The sequence below is a fragment of the Grammomys surdaster genome, unplaced genomic scaffold (genome assembly GCF_004785775.1).
Source record: "Grammomys surdaster isolate TR1022 unplaced genomic scaffold, NIH_TR_1.0 124271, whole genome shotgun sequence".
NCBI classification, from domain to species: Eukaryota; Metazoa; Chordata; class Mammalia; order Rodentia; family Muridae; genus Grammomys; species Grammomys surdaster.
The window spans coordinates 202,864-217,981 of record NW_021619321.1 but is presented as its reverse complement, the minus strand read 5'-3'; the positions used below and the strand labels follow the sequence as shown (position 1 = coordinate 217,981).

General features: G+C 32.4%; 1 protein-coding gene across 1 annotated transcript in view; it reads left to right on the top strand.

Annotated features, from left to right (window-relative positions):
- The window catches only part of LOC114636485 (zinc finger protein 160-like), a 97,197-nt gene that overhangs the window by 24,599 nt on the left and 57,480 nt on the right, over positions 1-15,118 (top strand). The window contains 2 exon segments of the mRNA XM_028784558.1: positions 6,994-7,759; positions 8,071-8,171. Coding sequence (XP_028640391.1) covers positions 6,994-7,759; positions 8,071-8,171 — 867 coding nt within the window.

Genomic DNA, 15,118 nt, shown 5'->3' with positions numbered 1-15,118 from the left:
TATTCATAGCAATTGGGAATGTTGCTGCTTCAATAAATTGTTTCTCAGTCTGCTTGTCCTTCATGTAGAGGAAGGCCATTGATTTGTTTGAATTAATTTTATATCCAGTAACTTTGCTGAAATTGTTTATCATGTGTAGGAAGTTTCTGTTAAAAATTTTGGGGTCACTTATATATCATCTGCAAAAAGGGATACCTGGAATTCTTCCTTTCTGATTTGAATATTGTGACCTCATTTTGATCTCTGATTGCTAAAGCTAAAATTTCAAGTACTATATTTAATATAGCAAGAGATGTCTTATCCCTCATTTTAGTGTGACCATTTTTAAAATGGTTATTAATTTATGCATATTTTATTTGTATATAGCTGCTCATGTAGTGTTTTCTTCTCAAAAAAAAAAAGAAATTCTAACTGTAAATGCCATAATTCCTGGTGATTAAAAAAAGTGTCACTTGGATTTTAAAACACATTATAAAATTTGTCACTGGATTTTTAGATTTCGATGACTCTTCCATTGAAGTTTTGATGTTGAAAATGAAATGAACAAATTATCATTGACAGAGTACTGATGTTGTCTAAGTATTGAGTTCTGAGTATACGCTGCTTGGTATTAGCTAATTCTAGGTGAAGTTCATAAGACAGCATTGCTAATTTTTTAAATCATGTCTTTAAATCAAATGCAAATCAAAGTGACCCTGAGATTCCACTTTACACCAATCAGAATGGCTAAGATAAAAAACTGAAATCACAGGATATGTTGGTGAGAATGTTGAGAAGAGGAACAATTTTTCATTGCTAGTGGGGTTGCAAGCTGGTACAACCACACTGGAAACCAATCTAGTGGTTCCCCAGAGAACTGGAAATAGATCTACTTGAAGACCCAACTATAGCACTCTTGGGCATATACCCAAAGGATGTTCCACTATGCCACAGGGGAACATGTTCCACTATATTTACAGCCTTATTTATATAGCCAGAACCTCGAATCGACAAAGATGTCTTACAATAGAAGAATGGATACAGGAAATGTCATTCATTTACAGGATCGAATGCTACTCAGCTATTAAGAATGAGACGTCTAAGTTTTGCAGTCAAATGGATGGAACTAGAAAATATCATCCTGAGTGAGGCAACTGAGTCCCAAGAGAACACTGATGGTATGTACTCACTAATAAGTAGTTTGTGAGTACTTTAAACTTTAGCATCAATGTTTAGAGGAGAAATTGTTTTGAAATTACCTTTCTTTGTTGATTCTTTGTGTAGTTTAGGTTACAGGGCGACATTATCCTCATAGGATGTGTTTGGCAACGTTCTTTCTGTGTCTGTTTTGTGAAATCATTTGGGGAATATTTGTATTATTAATTCTATGGCAGTATGGTAGAATTTTCCACTAAAACTATCTGACCCTTTTAAGCCATGCTTCTATTTTCTCAGAGGTTATAAACGCCATTTATATAAGCTACATGGTCTTCATATAACTTTGGAAAGTGGTATTTGTCCAGAGAATCAGATATTTCATTATAATTTTCCAATTTTGGGGACTGTAGCCTTTTGAATGAAGACACAATGTTCCTGTGAATTTATTCCGTGACCATTTTTAAGTATCCTATTCACTTATCGTTTAGCTAATTGGAAAGCTAGCTTTTTTTGGCTTAAAGTTAATCTGGTTAAATGATTTCTATCTTATACACTGACTAAGAGAAGCAAATATAGAATTATATGATTCTTTTTTTTTTTTTTGCTTTCTTTCCCTCTAACTGATTGATTTCATTTTGGAATTTGAGTATTTACTGCCTTCTGATCCTCTTGTATGTGTTTTTTCTTCTTCCTTTTTAACCTAGATCTTTCAGATGTACTTTTGAATTGCTGGCATGAAAAGTTTCTAAATTCTTTATGAGTCATTTAATGCTTTTAATGACCCACTTTGAACTGATATCATTTCGTTATGTCCTATTAATTTGTGAATGTTGTATCTTCATTCTCATTTAATTTTAAAATCCCTTTTATTCATTTATTTTTTCCTAACCAAAGACCATTGCGTATATAGTAGTTCAATTTCCATGAGTGTTTTGGACTTCAGGTCTTTCTGCTTTTCTTGAATTCCAGCTTAAATCTATTGTGGTAAAATAACATACAAGCTATTTGATTTTTCTTTTATGTGTTGAGGCTTACTTTGTGACTGACAACATGGACTATTTTGATGAAGGTTCTATGTGGTACTGAGAACAGGTATATTCTTTCTTGTTTTGGTGAAATATTATGTAGATATTGGTTAGGCTCCTTTGATTGATAAAAGCACTTAGTTTCATTATTTCCTCGTTTAGATTTCATGTAAAAGACCTGCTGATTGGTGAGGTTAAATCTTGAAGTCTCCCACTATTAATGAATGGGGTTCATTGTGCAGATTAATTTAGGAATGAATCTTGAAAAAATGTGGGCACCCTTGTGTTTGGGGCATAGAGGTTCAGAATTGGGAAAAATTAGGTAGATTTTTTTTAATAAGGATGAAATATTCTTCTCTGTATCTGTAGGATAATTTTGCATGAAAATGTGTTTTGTTAAATATTAGAATAGCTAACTGGTCTTATTTCTGGAGTCTATTTGCTTTGAAAATATTTTATCCAGTATACATTTGCCTGGAAAATATTTTTCCAGCACTTTAATATGAAGTAGTGTCTATTTTTATTCCTGAGGAGTGTTTCTTTTATGTAGCACAATCCTAAGCTTGTTTTAGCATCCGTATATTTGCATGTTTTACTGAGAAATTGAATCAATGATATTCAGAGATAGTAATGTCCAGTGATTGTTAAATTCAATTATTTTGTATAGTTTCTCTCTCTCTCTCTCTCTCTCTCTCTCTCTCTCTCTCTCTCTCTCTGGGTGTGGGTGTGCATTTTTTCTGAGCTTCACATGTTTTGTTTTGATGGGGTTGAATTGCTTATTGCCTGTCTCCTGTCTCCATTGGTGTAGATTCCTTTTTTGGGTTGCAGTTTTGTTTCTAGTATTTTCAGTAGAACTAGATTTGTGGACATATACTGTTTTAATTTGGATAATTCTTGAAAAATTTTGTTTTCTCCATCTATGGAGATTGAGAGTTTTGTTGTGTATAGTACTCTAGTTTGGCATCTGTGTTTTTTTAGAGGTTGCAATATATCTGTTCAGTCCCTTAAAGCTTTAAGCACCTATTTTGGAAATTTTAGTATAATTTTGATAAGTTTGCCACTGTGTATTACCTTTCTGCTTTAACTCTCTTCTCTTAATAACCTTTCTATGTTCTGCAGAATTACTGTTTTGTTTGCTATGCAGTGGAAGCTGTTTCTATTCTGGTGCAGTTTAATTGGTTTAATATAAATAAGCTTCTTACATGTTTATAGGCATGTCTTTCTTTAGTTTCAGAAAGTTTTCTTTTTTTATTTTTAATGAAATCTTTATTAAGTAAAAGTTTAAATGAAAAATTTCCATCTGGGTTGACAGTGCTATCCTCCTAGACCTATAGACTATCTAACAATAAATCCAACATTAAACCCATGGGAAACTCCTTTTGAGATATTAGTCACGGTTGTCCAAGATTTTCTTGTCAGCATGTATAAGGACAATGACTCAGACTTAAGTCTGAATAATTTCTATAGCTGAATATGTCACACTCGTTAGATACAGGGTCTAGAGACTCTTGAGTTGGTATTGATCTGAAAGCCTCCTCCTTGCACACAGTCTTTCTTTTTTTTTAATTTCTTTTTTTTTTGAACATGATATGCTTTTTTATAGCATGTTTTACAAGGGGAGGGGGTAAGAGGGGCCAGGTGGTAGAAAAGTACAAAATCTTCTTGGCCTGTGCCTTGAAACATGTCATGGTCTATACGGTACACTGCCTTGAATTTTGATCTACCTGCTGTTCTTCAGAAGATATGGTACACTGCTTGAGTTATGGTCTCCCTGCTATTGTTAAGAAGATATGGTACTCTGCTTTGAGTCTATCTGCAGTTGCTAAGCAGGATCTTGCAGTTTTCAAGCTTCAGAGGACATTGTGCAGGTGGGGAAAGGTAGGGGGTGAGGGTAAGGGCGAGGGTCCTGGCTTCTGGCATCTCCCCATTCTCTGTTTAGTTAGAGAAGGCGTATTATTCTTCTATGATTTCCTTCAAAATTATTTTTGGTCCTTGGTCAAGAACTGTTCACGTTCATCTATTCCTATGATTCTTAGGTTAAACCTTTTCATGGTATCCCAAGTTTCCTGGATATATCATCTTAGGACTTTTTAAATATAAGATTTTATTTCTTTGATGTATCATAACATGTATCCTCAATGGTTAGTATTTATTGGAGGCAATTGCATGCAGAAGTACTATCCGATTACTAAAACTGTGTGTATCTATTTAACAATGTCTGCCTAATGAACCCATACACTTTAAGAAATAGTACATTCTGTCATCCTTAAGCTGAAATCCTATTTTACAGAATTTTTGCCATTTTTGTGCCATGGTTCTAAAAAATTTTAAGTGTAGTATAATTTTTCCTAAGACAAAATATTTGCAGCATAGCCCATATTAATTGAAAAGTACAAGGACAATTTGAAATCTCTCTGTGAACTAGATCTTCATCTGGAATTTCAGAAATTCCTGAACCCTTGCCTCATTGGAATAGAGCTTTAAACTGTGAAAATCATTGCAGAATAAAAGAGAAAAAAAGTAAAAAAGAAACCTATGGAAAATTCCAATTAATCATTGAGGCACAATTTGAGTTCTTATTAGTACCTTTTGTAGACTGATAATAAATCATATGGGTGAATTTTGCAGATAACCACAATGACTCTCTTTGTGTTGTGCAGTATATTATTCATAGAAAGTAAATGCCATCTGTTAGGTAGTAACCATGCTTTTAATATAAGACATTTTCAGCCTCTTATCAGCTCAACATTGTCAACATGGATGATATTGTTGGAGGCTGAAGTTCAGCTGCTTTCAGTGACAGGTGAAGGTATTAGAATTGGTGCAGTACTGTCATATTTGCTTGTGAATAGATAGTGGTTTTGTTAATTAATCCAAAAGAATCAAACTCACTTTAAAAGGAAAAAGGTAAGAAAATATAGTCATGTGTCTCTATTTAAAACAACAAAATCATGGTATTTTAGAATGGTAAATATAAGCCAAGAGTAATATCTTGTTGGAGACAACAGTGAGATAGGAATTGATTGCCTTCTTTCTTCTTGGCCACAGGCAAGTGTTTTGTTTACTTATTATCAGATATTATTTCAGCTGGGGTTACCTCACAGACATTGACCATTATTGCAAATAGAGGCATCATTTTTTTTCTTTTTTGATAAAGCACCTTAGGCAAAGGTAAAGAAAGAAAAGAGTGAATATCATTTTAACTATGATCAGCCTCCATTTAAAATTACAGTCTGTCTGTAAGTTATATAGGAGGTCACTACTACTACATACCTAGTTCTTTAAAGAAATAATACACCATCTCCTGGAAAAAACAGAGCACCTGTAGGCAGTAAACAATTTTTTTTCCTCTGCCTATATAAGCTCATGATCTCCAGTGCAGTTTTCATGCAGAAGGCAAGGATTTATGATTCTTGCTTTCCAGACTTCAGTTTTATCAGAGACAGGGAGGAGGATTGGCTGTCTTTCCATAAAGAGTGGCTTCTGGAAGGTGTAATTGTCATATGTTCTTTTGTGAGTCATTCCATTCTGAAGGAGACAGAAAAGATGTGTTCTTCTCAGGTAAATGTGTGCATTGGTATGGGACATGATGACTGTATTTACAGAAAAACCCTCATTATTATAAAATCTAATCTTTCATTGTGCTAACTCATATTTACAAAAAAACCTTTTATTATCTGTTTTACTTTATATAACATATATGACATATTATTTAATAAATACAATTTTTATTATATATTAAGTTATTTAATAACTGTATAGTATATAAATAACATATATTATATATTAAATTATGAAATAAATACATAATAAATAATTTATATAATAAGACTGAGAGCCTATTGCCATAGGTCTCGGTTTTCCTGCTGCTGCAACTCTTTAATAAACTTCTCAGGTTGTATTGACCCAAACCATGAGTTTATTTTTGTTGCTAGTTCATAACTGTAATTTTACTACTACTATGAAGCATGCTATGAATTATGTAACTATCTCTGCTTTCTTGTAGCTTAGGAAACCACCATAAGATCATTTAGGAGATTATGACATTTGACATGAAAAGTGTCAACATTCACAAGATGAGAACGGCTAGACTATTGGATTTTTGCACAGAAGTCAAATACTCTTTCTCTCAGATCAGAAGTCATCAAAAATTAGTATTCGTTATTGATAACAAAAAAGTATTTTAGAAAAGTTGATTTTGTGGACATTATGATTTTTGATATGATTAAAATTTCTCAGGGTTATATCAAATTTATTTGTTTGTCTCAGTGAATTTTCTTTAAGACTTGAGAACAGTTTTAAATCTTCATTTCTCATGTGCCTGACATGATTTTTAACTACCTTAGGATTTTATTATGTTTCTTCCTTATAATTTCTTGTAATTATGTCAAAATAATTAATTAATCTTTGACTAGGATTCAATCATAAAATAAATATTGTAGTTCTTTATTTCTGTCATTGTTTTCTTCAAGTGATTTGAAAGATGATTTTTGTCATATTAATAATTGATAATCAAAATGAAGAGAAAAACATTACTCTAGGGTGATTGTGGGAAAAATTTTGCTACAAGTAATCTGTTATTTTGAATAATTGCTGATGATTTCTCAAGTAATCTGTTATTTTGAATAATTGCTGATGATTTCTCAAGTAATCTGTTATTTTGAATAATTGCTGATGATTTTTGTATATATTAGAAAATATGAGATATATTTCATAATATATGCTCTAAAAATAGAGAGGGATAATATAAAGAATAGTAAAGGATTTATTTTCAAGGACCTAGCATGTGAAAAATTCGTGAATTTCTACTCATATATTTGACATTTTTCAGGACATAAAGAAGAAAGCACTCAGAAAGCTGAAGTATTTACCCTGTCACCAAATATTCAAGCTCACCAAAGCATCTATAAAGGAGACAAAACTTACAAATGCAATGAATGTGGAAACTCTTTCGCCAGTTCCTCAAACCTTAAAGTTCACCACAAAATCTATACTGGAAGCAAGTCTTACAAATGTAATGAATGTGGGAGATCCTTCACCCATTCCTCAAGTCTTAGAGTTCACCACAAAATACATACAGGAGACAAACCTTACAAATGTAATAAGTGTGGTAAATCATTTATACAGCCCACACAACTTCATGTTCACTACAGAATTCATACTGGAGACAAGCCTTACAAATGTAATGAATGTGGGAAATCCTTTACCCATTCTTCAACTCTTAAAGATCACCACAGCATCCATACTGGAGACAAACCTTACAAATGTAATAAGTGTGGTAAATCATTTACAAAGTCCTCACAACTTCATATTCACTACAGAATTCATACTGGTGAGAAACCTTACAAATGTAATGAATGTGGGAAATCCTTTAAACAGTCCTCAGATCTTAAAATTCATTACAGAATCCATACTGGACACAAGCCTTACAAATGTAGTAAGTGTGGTAAATCATTTACACAGTCCTCACATCTTCATGTCCACTACAGAATTCATACTGGTGAGAAACCTTACAAATGTAATGAATGTGGGAAATACTTCACCCATTCCTCAACTCTCAGAGTTCACCAGAGAATCCATGTAGGAGACGGACCTTAGAAATTTAATAAGTATGATAAATAATTTTCATGGTTCTCATGTCTTCAAGCTTACTACAGAAATCACTCTAGAGTTCAACCATACAAATGTATATACAGTGGCAAATCTTTTAACTGGTGTTAATCTCTCTAAGGTCATCAAAGAATTCATACTGGAAAGCTATCTTAGAGGTGTAGTGAATGCAGGAAATCCTATTCCTGCTTTTCAAATTTTCAGTATCAGCAGAGAAACCATACAGGAGACAAACCTGAAAAATATAGTAATAGTGGAATAGTGGAATAGTTTATTTCCAAAGGCCTCAACTCTTCAGTCTCATCACTAGAATCCATCCTGTAGACAAACCTTTCAAGTATAGTGAGTGTTGCAAATCCTTTACCCTGTCCTCAAATCTTCATGGTCACCACAGAATCTGTATTGAAAAAAATCATTACCAATGTAAAAAAACGTAGAAAATCCTACACTCAGAATTCATATTTGCAAACCAAATGTGGCATGCATACTAGAGGCAAACCTTACAAATGTAAATAATAAGGCAAATCATTTATCAAAAGATCAATCCTTAGACCACAGACAAGATCCATGCAAGACACTACGATAATAGGTAATTAAACTTCTAGCATTTCTCATTTACAATGAGAAATGCATTTGTAAGAATTTCAGTAATGGTGAAACTTTACTCATTATCAGAGAACTACTACAGGAAAACTCTACATTTCATTAGGAATTGCACATATTTTACCTAAAACAAGCTTATATTCATACTAAGTATTTTTTGGAAAAAAATTAAAATAGTTTTCAGCCAGTACAAATCTGACATCATTAATTAATCATGGTGTAGAATTTATGTTCTAACAAATTATAGTATTTTAAAATGTAAGAATTTAATTGAGGATAATATTAATTAGTATCCTAGTCAAAATCAGTTGCATAATGTTCTGTATATTTTAGTAGGGTAGAATATTGACATTTGTGAGATAAATTTTATGTGAATATTATTGTTTTGTTTGTCTTTGAGCTTTCTATAGGATATATTATAGGTAATTTAAATCAAACTAATCCCTTCTTTGTCAGAGATTTTAATAAATATATTACTACTGTCTTCTATTAATCCAGCGTTGTATGAAGAGTATTCATTTTATTTTATTCTGTGATGGTATCATTCTTATTCTACATAAACTCATTGATAATATCAACAGAATCTTGTCTCAAAAAATAGTTTAATTGCTTTATACAAATTACAAGACCACAATTAAGAAGCGTATATATCCTCAGCAGAAAATCCCTGAGGTTTCTCACTGTTTTGTGTGTGTGTGTGTGTGTGTGTGTGTGTGTGTGTGTGTATGTTTTATGGATAAAGTCACTGTCATTTCAAGGAACATAACTTCAGGTATATAAAAAAGTACCAAGTTGACAATTTTTGGGGTGATAATATTGAGGATTTTAGATGAAAAATCCCCCTCGGCACATGTTTTGATATTCATTTTATGTGCTGAATATAGTCTTCTGTACAATTCTCCTACATGAAAGTTGTATTCAAAATATTTCTTCACGAGAAAAATATTTTGACACAAGTGTCAGATATGTTAATGGAAACATGCTGAAAATTAGAATTATAAGACAATTATATTTTTAAAAAAGAATGCAGTCCTTTGAATCTTTTAATTGATTTGAATTAATAATTTCATTAAGGATAAAAATGCCAGTGCATTAAGTACTAATTATTATATCAGTAAGACTTCATAAATAACATTTTATGAATTTAGACAAAAAAGGTTTATCAAAAATTTAAACTATACTTTGAATTGTGTCTTTCACAGTTCTATCCAGAGAGTTTTTGGAACTCCAGTAGAAAACTGTCTTGAAAGACAGTTGTCTGAAATATGTCTCCAGCAGAACATAGTAAATCAGCCTGTAATTCATGATTTGAGTTATTCATTCAGTACTGCCAGATAACCCTTCCTGACGTTGCTTCTGCCAGGTTAGACTAGTCCTTGGCACTTTTCTCATTTCTTGTTTCTTGAGCTGTGTGGAAACATTTTATTTCTGTAAATTCTAATGTGTAATCTGTTGGTCTTAATTCTGGGAAAGAGGTATTTCTATTCAGAAAATACTTTCAAATAGATAAGTAGATGATAAAAAATTAGAATACACATAGATATATAGTAGATATAGTATATGTACAAATATATATATATATATACCAAAATAAATATTTACATATATACATATGTAATATATGAATGTATTTTCTGAATAAGATTCCATACAGATATCATCTAGGTTTATTTCTATGTACATATATCTATATGTCTATTCTCCATCTATAATTATATTAATATAGATAGGATAAAAATGATATAAGTATTATATATATACATATATATATTATAGATATTGTTATAGATATAAATAATAATGAGTAAATCTATGACTGGATATAGTCTATTCCAATAGTTTCAGTATTTTGGTTTTAATGTTTATGCTTTTTAAACACTTAGATCGTTTTAGTAAAATGTTATACCACAGTTTTGAATTTATCATTTCAGGAAGATTTTTGGTAGACTTCTCAGGGGATATATATATATATATATATATATATATATATATATATATATATAACCTTGACTTATTATTTCATTATACATTATAAGCATCACTTTCATTTTCTTCTTTTGCTTCCTGCACCAGGTAGAATGTAGAACACAGTATTGAACAGGTAGTTGTAAAGTTGACATCAGTGTGACATTTTTACAATGAATGAGATTGCTTTAAATTGTTTCCATTTGGCATGATGTTGGCTGTATGATTTATATCTATAGTTTTAAAAATTACTTCAGTAATTTCCTTACATCCCAAATTCTGTGTCTTTCCTTTTCCCCCCTAATAGTGTCCCTCTTCCCAACCCTGCTCTCCTTATTCTCTGAAGAGTTGTGCCACACCCCTAACCTCGGGTATTCTGTCATGTGGCACTTCAAGTCTCTGTGGGTTTAGGAACTTCCTTCACCATAGCAGTCAGAAAAGGCAACCCTATGTGATGGAGGCCTCATTCTAGCCCATGTGTGCTCTCTGTAGTGGCTCAGTTTCTGAGTAATGCTAATTATGAATGTTAGTCAACTTGTTTGGTATTGCTATGGAGTTTCTATCTCTCTCATGGTCTTTAATCTTAATCCAAACATTTCTGTAAGAGTTGCTGACCTCGATCCAATGTATGGATGTTGGAATCTGCATCTGTTTTAGTCACTTGATGCAAATAGCCTCTCAGAGGGCACTTCTAGCCTTCCGCCTATAAGTATAAGGAAGTATCATTGCCACTGTCAGGGACTGGTTCTTGGTCATGGGATGAGTCTCAATTTGGGCTACTTACTCCTTGGCAATTATATCATTCTCTGCTCCATTTTTGTTTATCCATAGATTTTAGACAGGACAAATTTTAGTTCAAATATTTTGTGAATGGGTTGGTGGCATTAACCCTGTCCTAGAAGTCCTCCCTGGCTAGCGGAGGTGCCCTCTTCTGGTTTCATGTATGCATTGTTAGGCATCATGTTTATGTTCACAACCATTTACTAAGGGAAGCATCTACAATCCCAGCAGATGTCTGCAGCTTAATAGACATTACACCCACTCCCTCCCTCAGCTGGTGCAGAACTCCTTCCATTATCACATATTGCTAGACCTTTAACTTTCCCTCTCCACACAGCTAATTCTTATCCACCAATTTTTCTTCTCATTCCCTCTTTCACTATTTTTTCTCCCTCCCTCTGGCCCCTATGAGTATCTATTTCATCCACTATGTAAGATTCAAGCATTTCCACATGAATTTTTCTTTTTGTACTGTAGGGTATATCATGTGCTTTGATATTTTATGGCTAATATCCACTTATCAGTGAGTACATACTCTACATACCTTTTCAGCTTGGGATATATCTTCCTGAACAATATTTTTTAGTTCCATTCATTTGCTGCAAAAATCATGTTGTCCATTTTTTTATTAATAGCAAGATAATATTCCATTGAAGAAATTTATGACATTTTCTGTAACCATTCTTTTTTGAGTGATTTCAGAGTTGTTCTCAGTTTCTGGCTGTCATGAATAATACTGTTATGAACATAATGGAGCAAGTGTCCTTGTGGTATGGTGGAGCATCATTTGTCTCTATGATCTGCAGTATAACTGGGTCTTCATGTAAAGTTTTTTACAGTTTTTGAGAAACCACCAGATTGATTTCGAAAGTGTTTCTTCAAGTTTGCAACCCCACCACTTATAAAAGAGTGTTCCCCTTGGTCCATATCTGTGACAGTATATGCTATCTCTTAAGTATTTTATCTTAGCTATTCTGATTGGTGCAAAACAAAGTATCAGGTCTCTGAATTGTACTTCTCTGTTGGCTAATATTGCTGGACAATTCTTTTAAGTGCTTTTCAGCTATGTGAGATTCTTCTGTTGAAAATTCTATTTAGTTCCATTTTTTAATTGAGTTATTATGTTAGTTGGAGTAAAATTTCTTTAGTACTTTATGTGATTTTGATATTAACCTTCTATTGGATGTACATTTAGGGAAGATCTTTTCTAAAACTGTTGGCTGTTGTTTTGTCCTATTGTCAGTCTTCTTTACATTACAGAAGTATTCTTTTCAGTTTCCTGATGTCTCCTTCATGTTTGGTATAGTTGTTGTTTAAATCTACCAATCTACTCAGTCACTGGTGTTATATTAAGAAGTTGTATCCATAACTGCATTCAAGGCTATCTCATAATTTCTCTTCTATTAGGTTTAGTATATTTATTTTTATGTTGAGTTCTTTGATCCACTTGGAACAGAGTTTTGTACAGGGTGATAAATATCCATCTATTTAAATTTTCACATTTAGATATCCTGCTAGATCAGCACAGTTTAGAGAAGATGCTCTCTTTTTCCAATTGTATGGAATTGGCTTCTTTCCTTTTAAAAATTAATTGTCTACCACTGTGCAGACTTATTCCAGGTTCTTTAATTTGTTTACATTGTATATCCACTCTGTGCCTATATCCATAGCAGGCAGAGACACGGCTTGTATACATAAACATGCCCCAGTTTAGAGGAATGCCAAGGTAGGGAGGCGTGAGTCCGTGGGTGGTAAGGAAAGCAGCACCATCGAAGTAGGGAGAGGTAAGAACAGATAGAAAGTTTCCAAAAGGAAAACCTTGAAAGGGAAAACAGTTGGAATGTAGATAGATAAAATATCCAATAAAAAAGAATATATGTTGGAAGCCAATAGCCAACATTATGTTAAAAAGATTAAACTTTAAACAATTCAACTAAAATCAGGGCCAAGACAAAGCTGTCTACTCTCTCCCTATCTTTTCAATATAGCACGTGGTATTTTAGCTAGAGCAATAAATCTAAAAGATATCAAAGGGATACATATTAGAAAGGAAAAATCAAAGTATTGCTATTTGTTCATGATATGATAGTATATTTAAGTGATCACAAATTTTTACCAGAGAATACTTACAGCTTATAAACACCTTCAGTATAGAAGATGTTTCAATAGAAACACAATACAAATACAATACATATCAGTATTACTCCATGATATAAACAATCAATGGGCACATAAAGAAGTTGAAGAAACTACGCTCAACAATAGACACAGATTATATAAAAGTATTTTGCCCATTTGATAAATATGGATGATGTTTTAATGTTCTTACTGGATTCATTTTGGAGTTATGTTATTTAATATATTGTCATCAATGTTCATAAGAGAGTTTGACCTGAAATATTCTTCTTTGTTGAATCTTGGTGTGGATTAGATATCAGGGTGGCTATCGTCTCATAGAATGAACTCCCAATGTTCCTTCTGTTTCTATTTTGTGGAATAGTTTGAGGAAAATTGGTATTAGTTCTTCTTTGAAAGTATGGTAACAATGGGCTTATAAACCAAATATTCCTTGGTATTTTGGGTTGAGAGAATTTAATGACTGCTTCTCTTTTCATGAGGAGGTGGTGATTGGACTATTTAAATTGGTTAGCTGATCTTTATTTCATTTGCATGATTGAAATTTGTCTGGAAAATTCTAAATGAATTTCATTTAGATATTCCAAATTCATGGAGAAACAAGTTTTGTAATAAGACAAACATTTCGTTGGATTTCTCCTATATCTATTTCTATGGATCCCTTTATATTTCTGATTATTTTAACTTGAATGGTGTCTCACTTCCTTTTACTTAGTTTGGCTAAGAGTTTGCTGATTTCCTCAAAAAAACAGCTTTTGAATTTGCTGATTGTTTGTATTGTTCTACTTGTTTCTAATTGTTCAATTTCAGCCCAGAATTGATTACTTCCTGTTGCTTATTCTTCATAGATGTATTTACTACTAATCTTTTCCTTCTCCTTCTCCTTCTCCTTCTCCTTCTCCTTCTCCTTCTCCTTCTCCTTCTCCTTCTCCTTCTCCTTCTCCTTCTCCTTCTCCTTCTCCTTCTCCTTCTCTTTCTCCTTCTCTTCCTCCTTCTCTTCCTCTTTCTCCATCTTCTTTATACCTGTCAGGTATATGTTTAAATTGTTAGTATAAATACTCTAATTTCTTCATGAATACACTTAGTATTCTGAATTTTCCTCTTAGTCAAACTTTGATTTTGTTTTACAAGTTTGATAATGCTGTGTCTTTGTTTTTATTAAGTTCAAGAAAACCTTTAATTTCTTTCTTTATTTCTTTACTGATCCAGTAATAATCAACTACAGAACTGTTTAGTTACCATGAGTTTGTAAGCTTTCGTTGGATGTGGAATTGCAGCTTTAATCCATAGTGGTCTGAAAAGATTCAAGGAGTCATTTTAATTTTCCATTATACTTTAAGTTTTAGTTTTAAACAACTATTTGGTCTATTTTGCAGAAGATACTTCAGGTGCTTAGAAGGAATATTTTGGGGGTTTGGGTGAAATATTTTATAGATATATGTAAAATTTTTTGATTCATAAGATCTTATCATTTTATTATTTTGCTGTTTAGTTTCTCTCTTGATGACCTATTTTTGGTGAAAATGAAGTGTTAAAGTCTCTCAACAGTAATTTAGGGGGTTGTTGTGAGATTTTAGCTTTAGTGATCATTCAATTATGAATGTGGGTGCTTGAGTACAGGGCATATATCTTTGTGGATTTTTCTTTTGATTAATTTTTGTTTAAAGTCTATTTTTATTATCTATTACAATGCCTGCTTGAGTTGCTTCTTGGTTATGTTTGCTTGGAAAATTTGTCAGTCCTTTATTCTGTGGTAACATATATTTTTTGTGTATACATGTTTCTTGTATTCAGCAGAATAATGGATCCAATTTTCACATCAATTCTGTTTGCCTGTGTCTTCTTATTAGTGAATAGATATC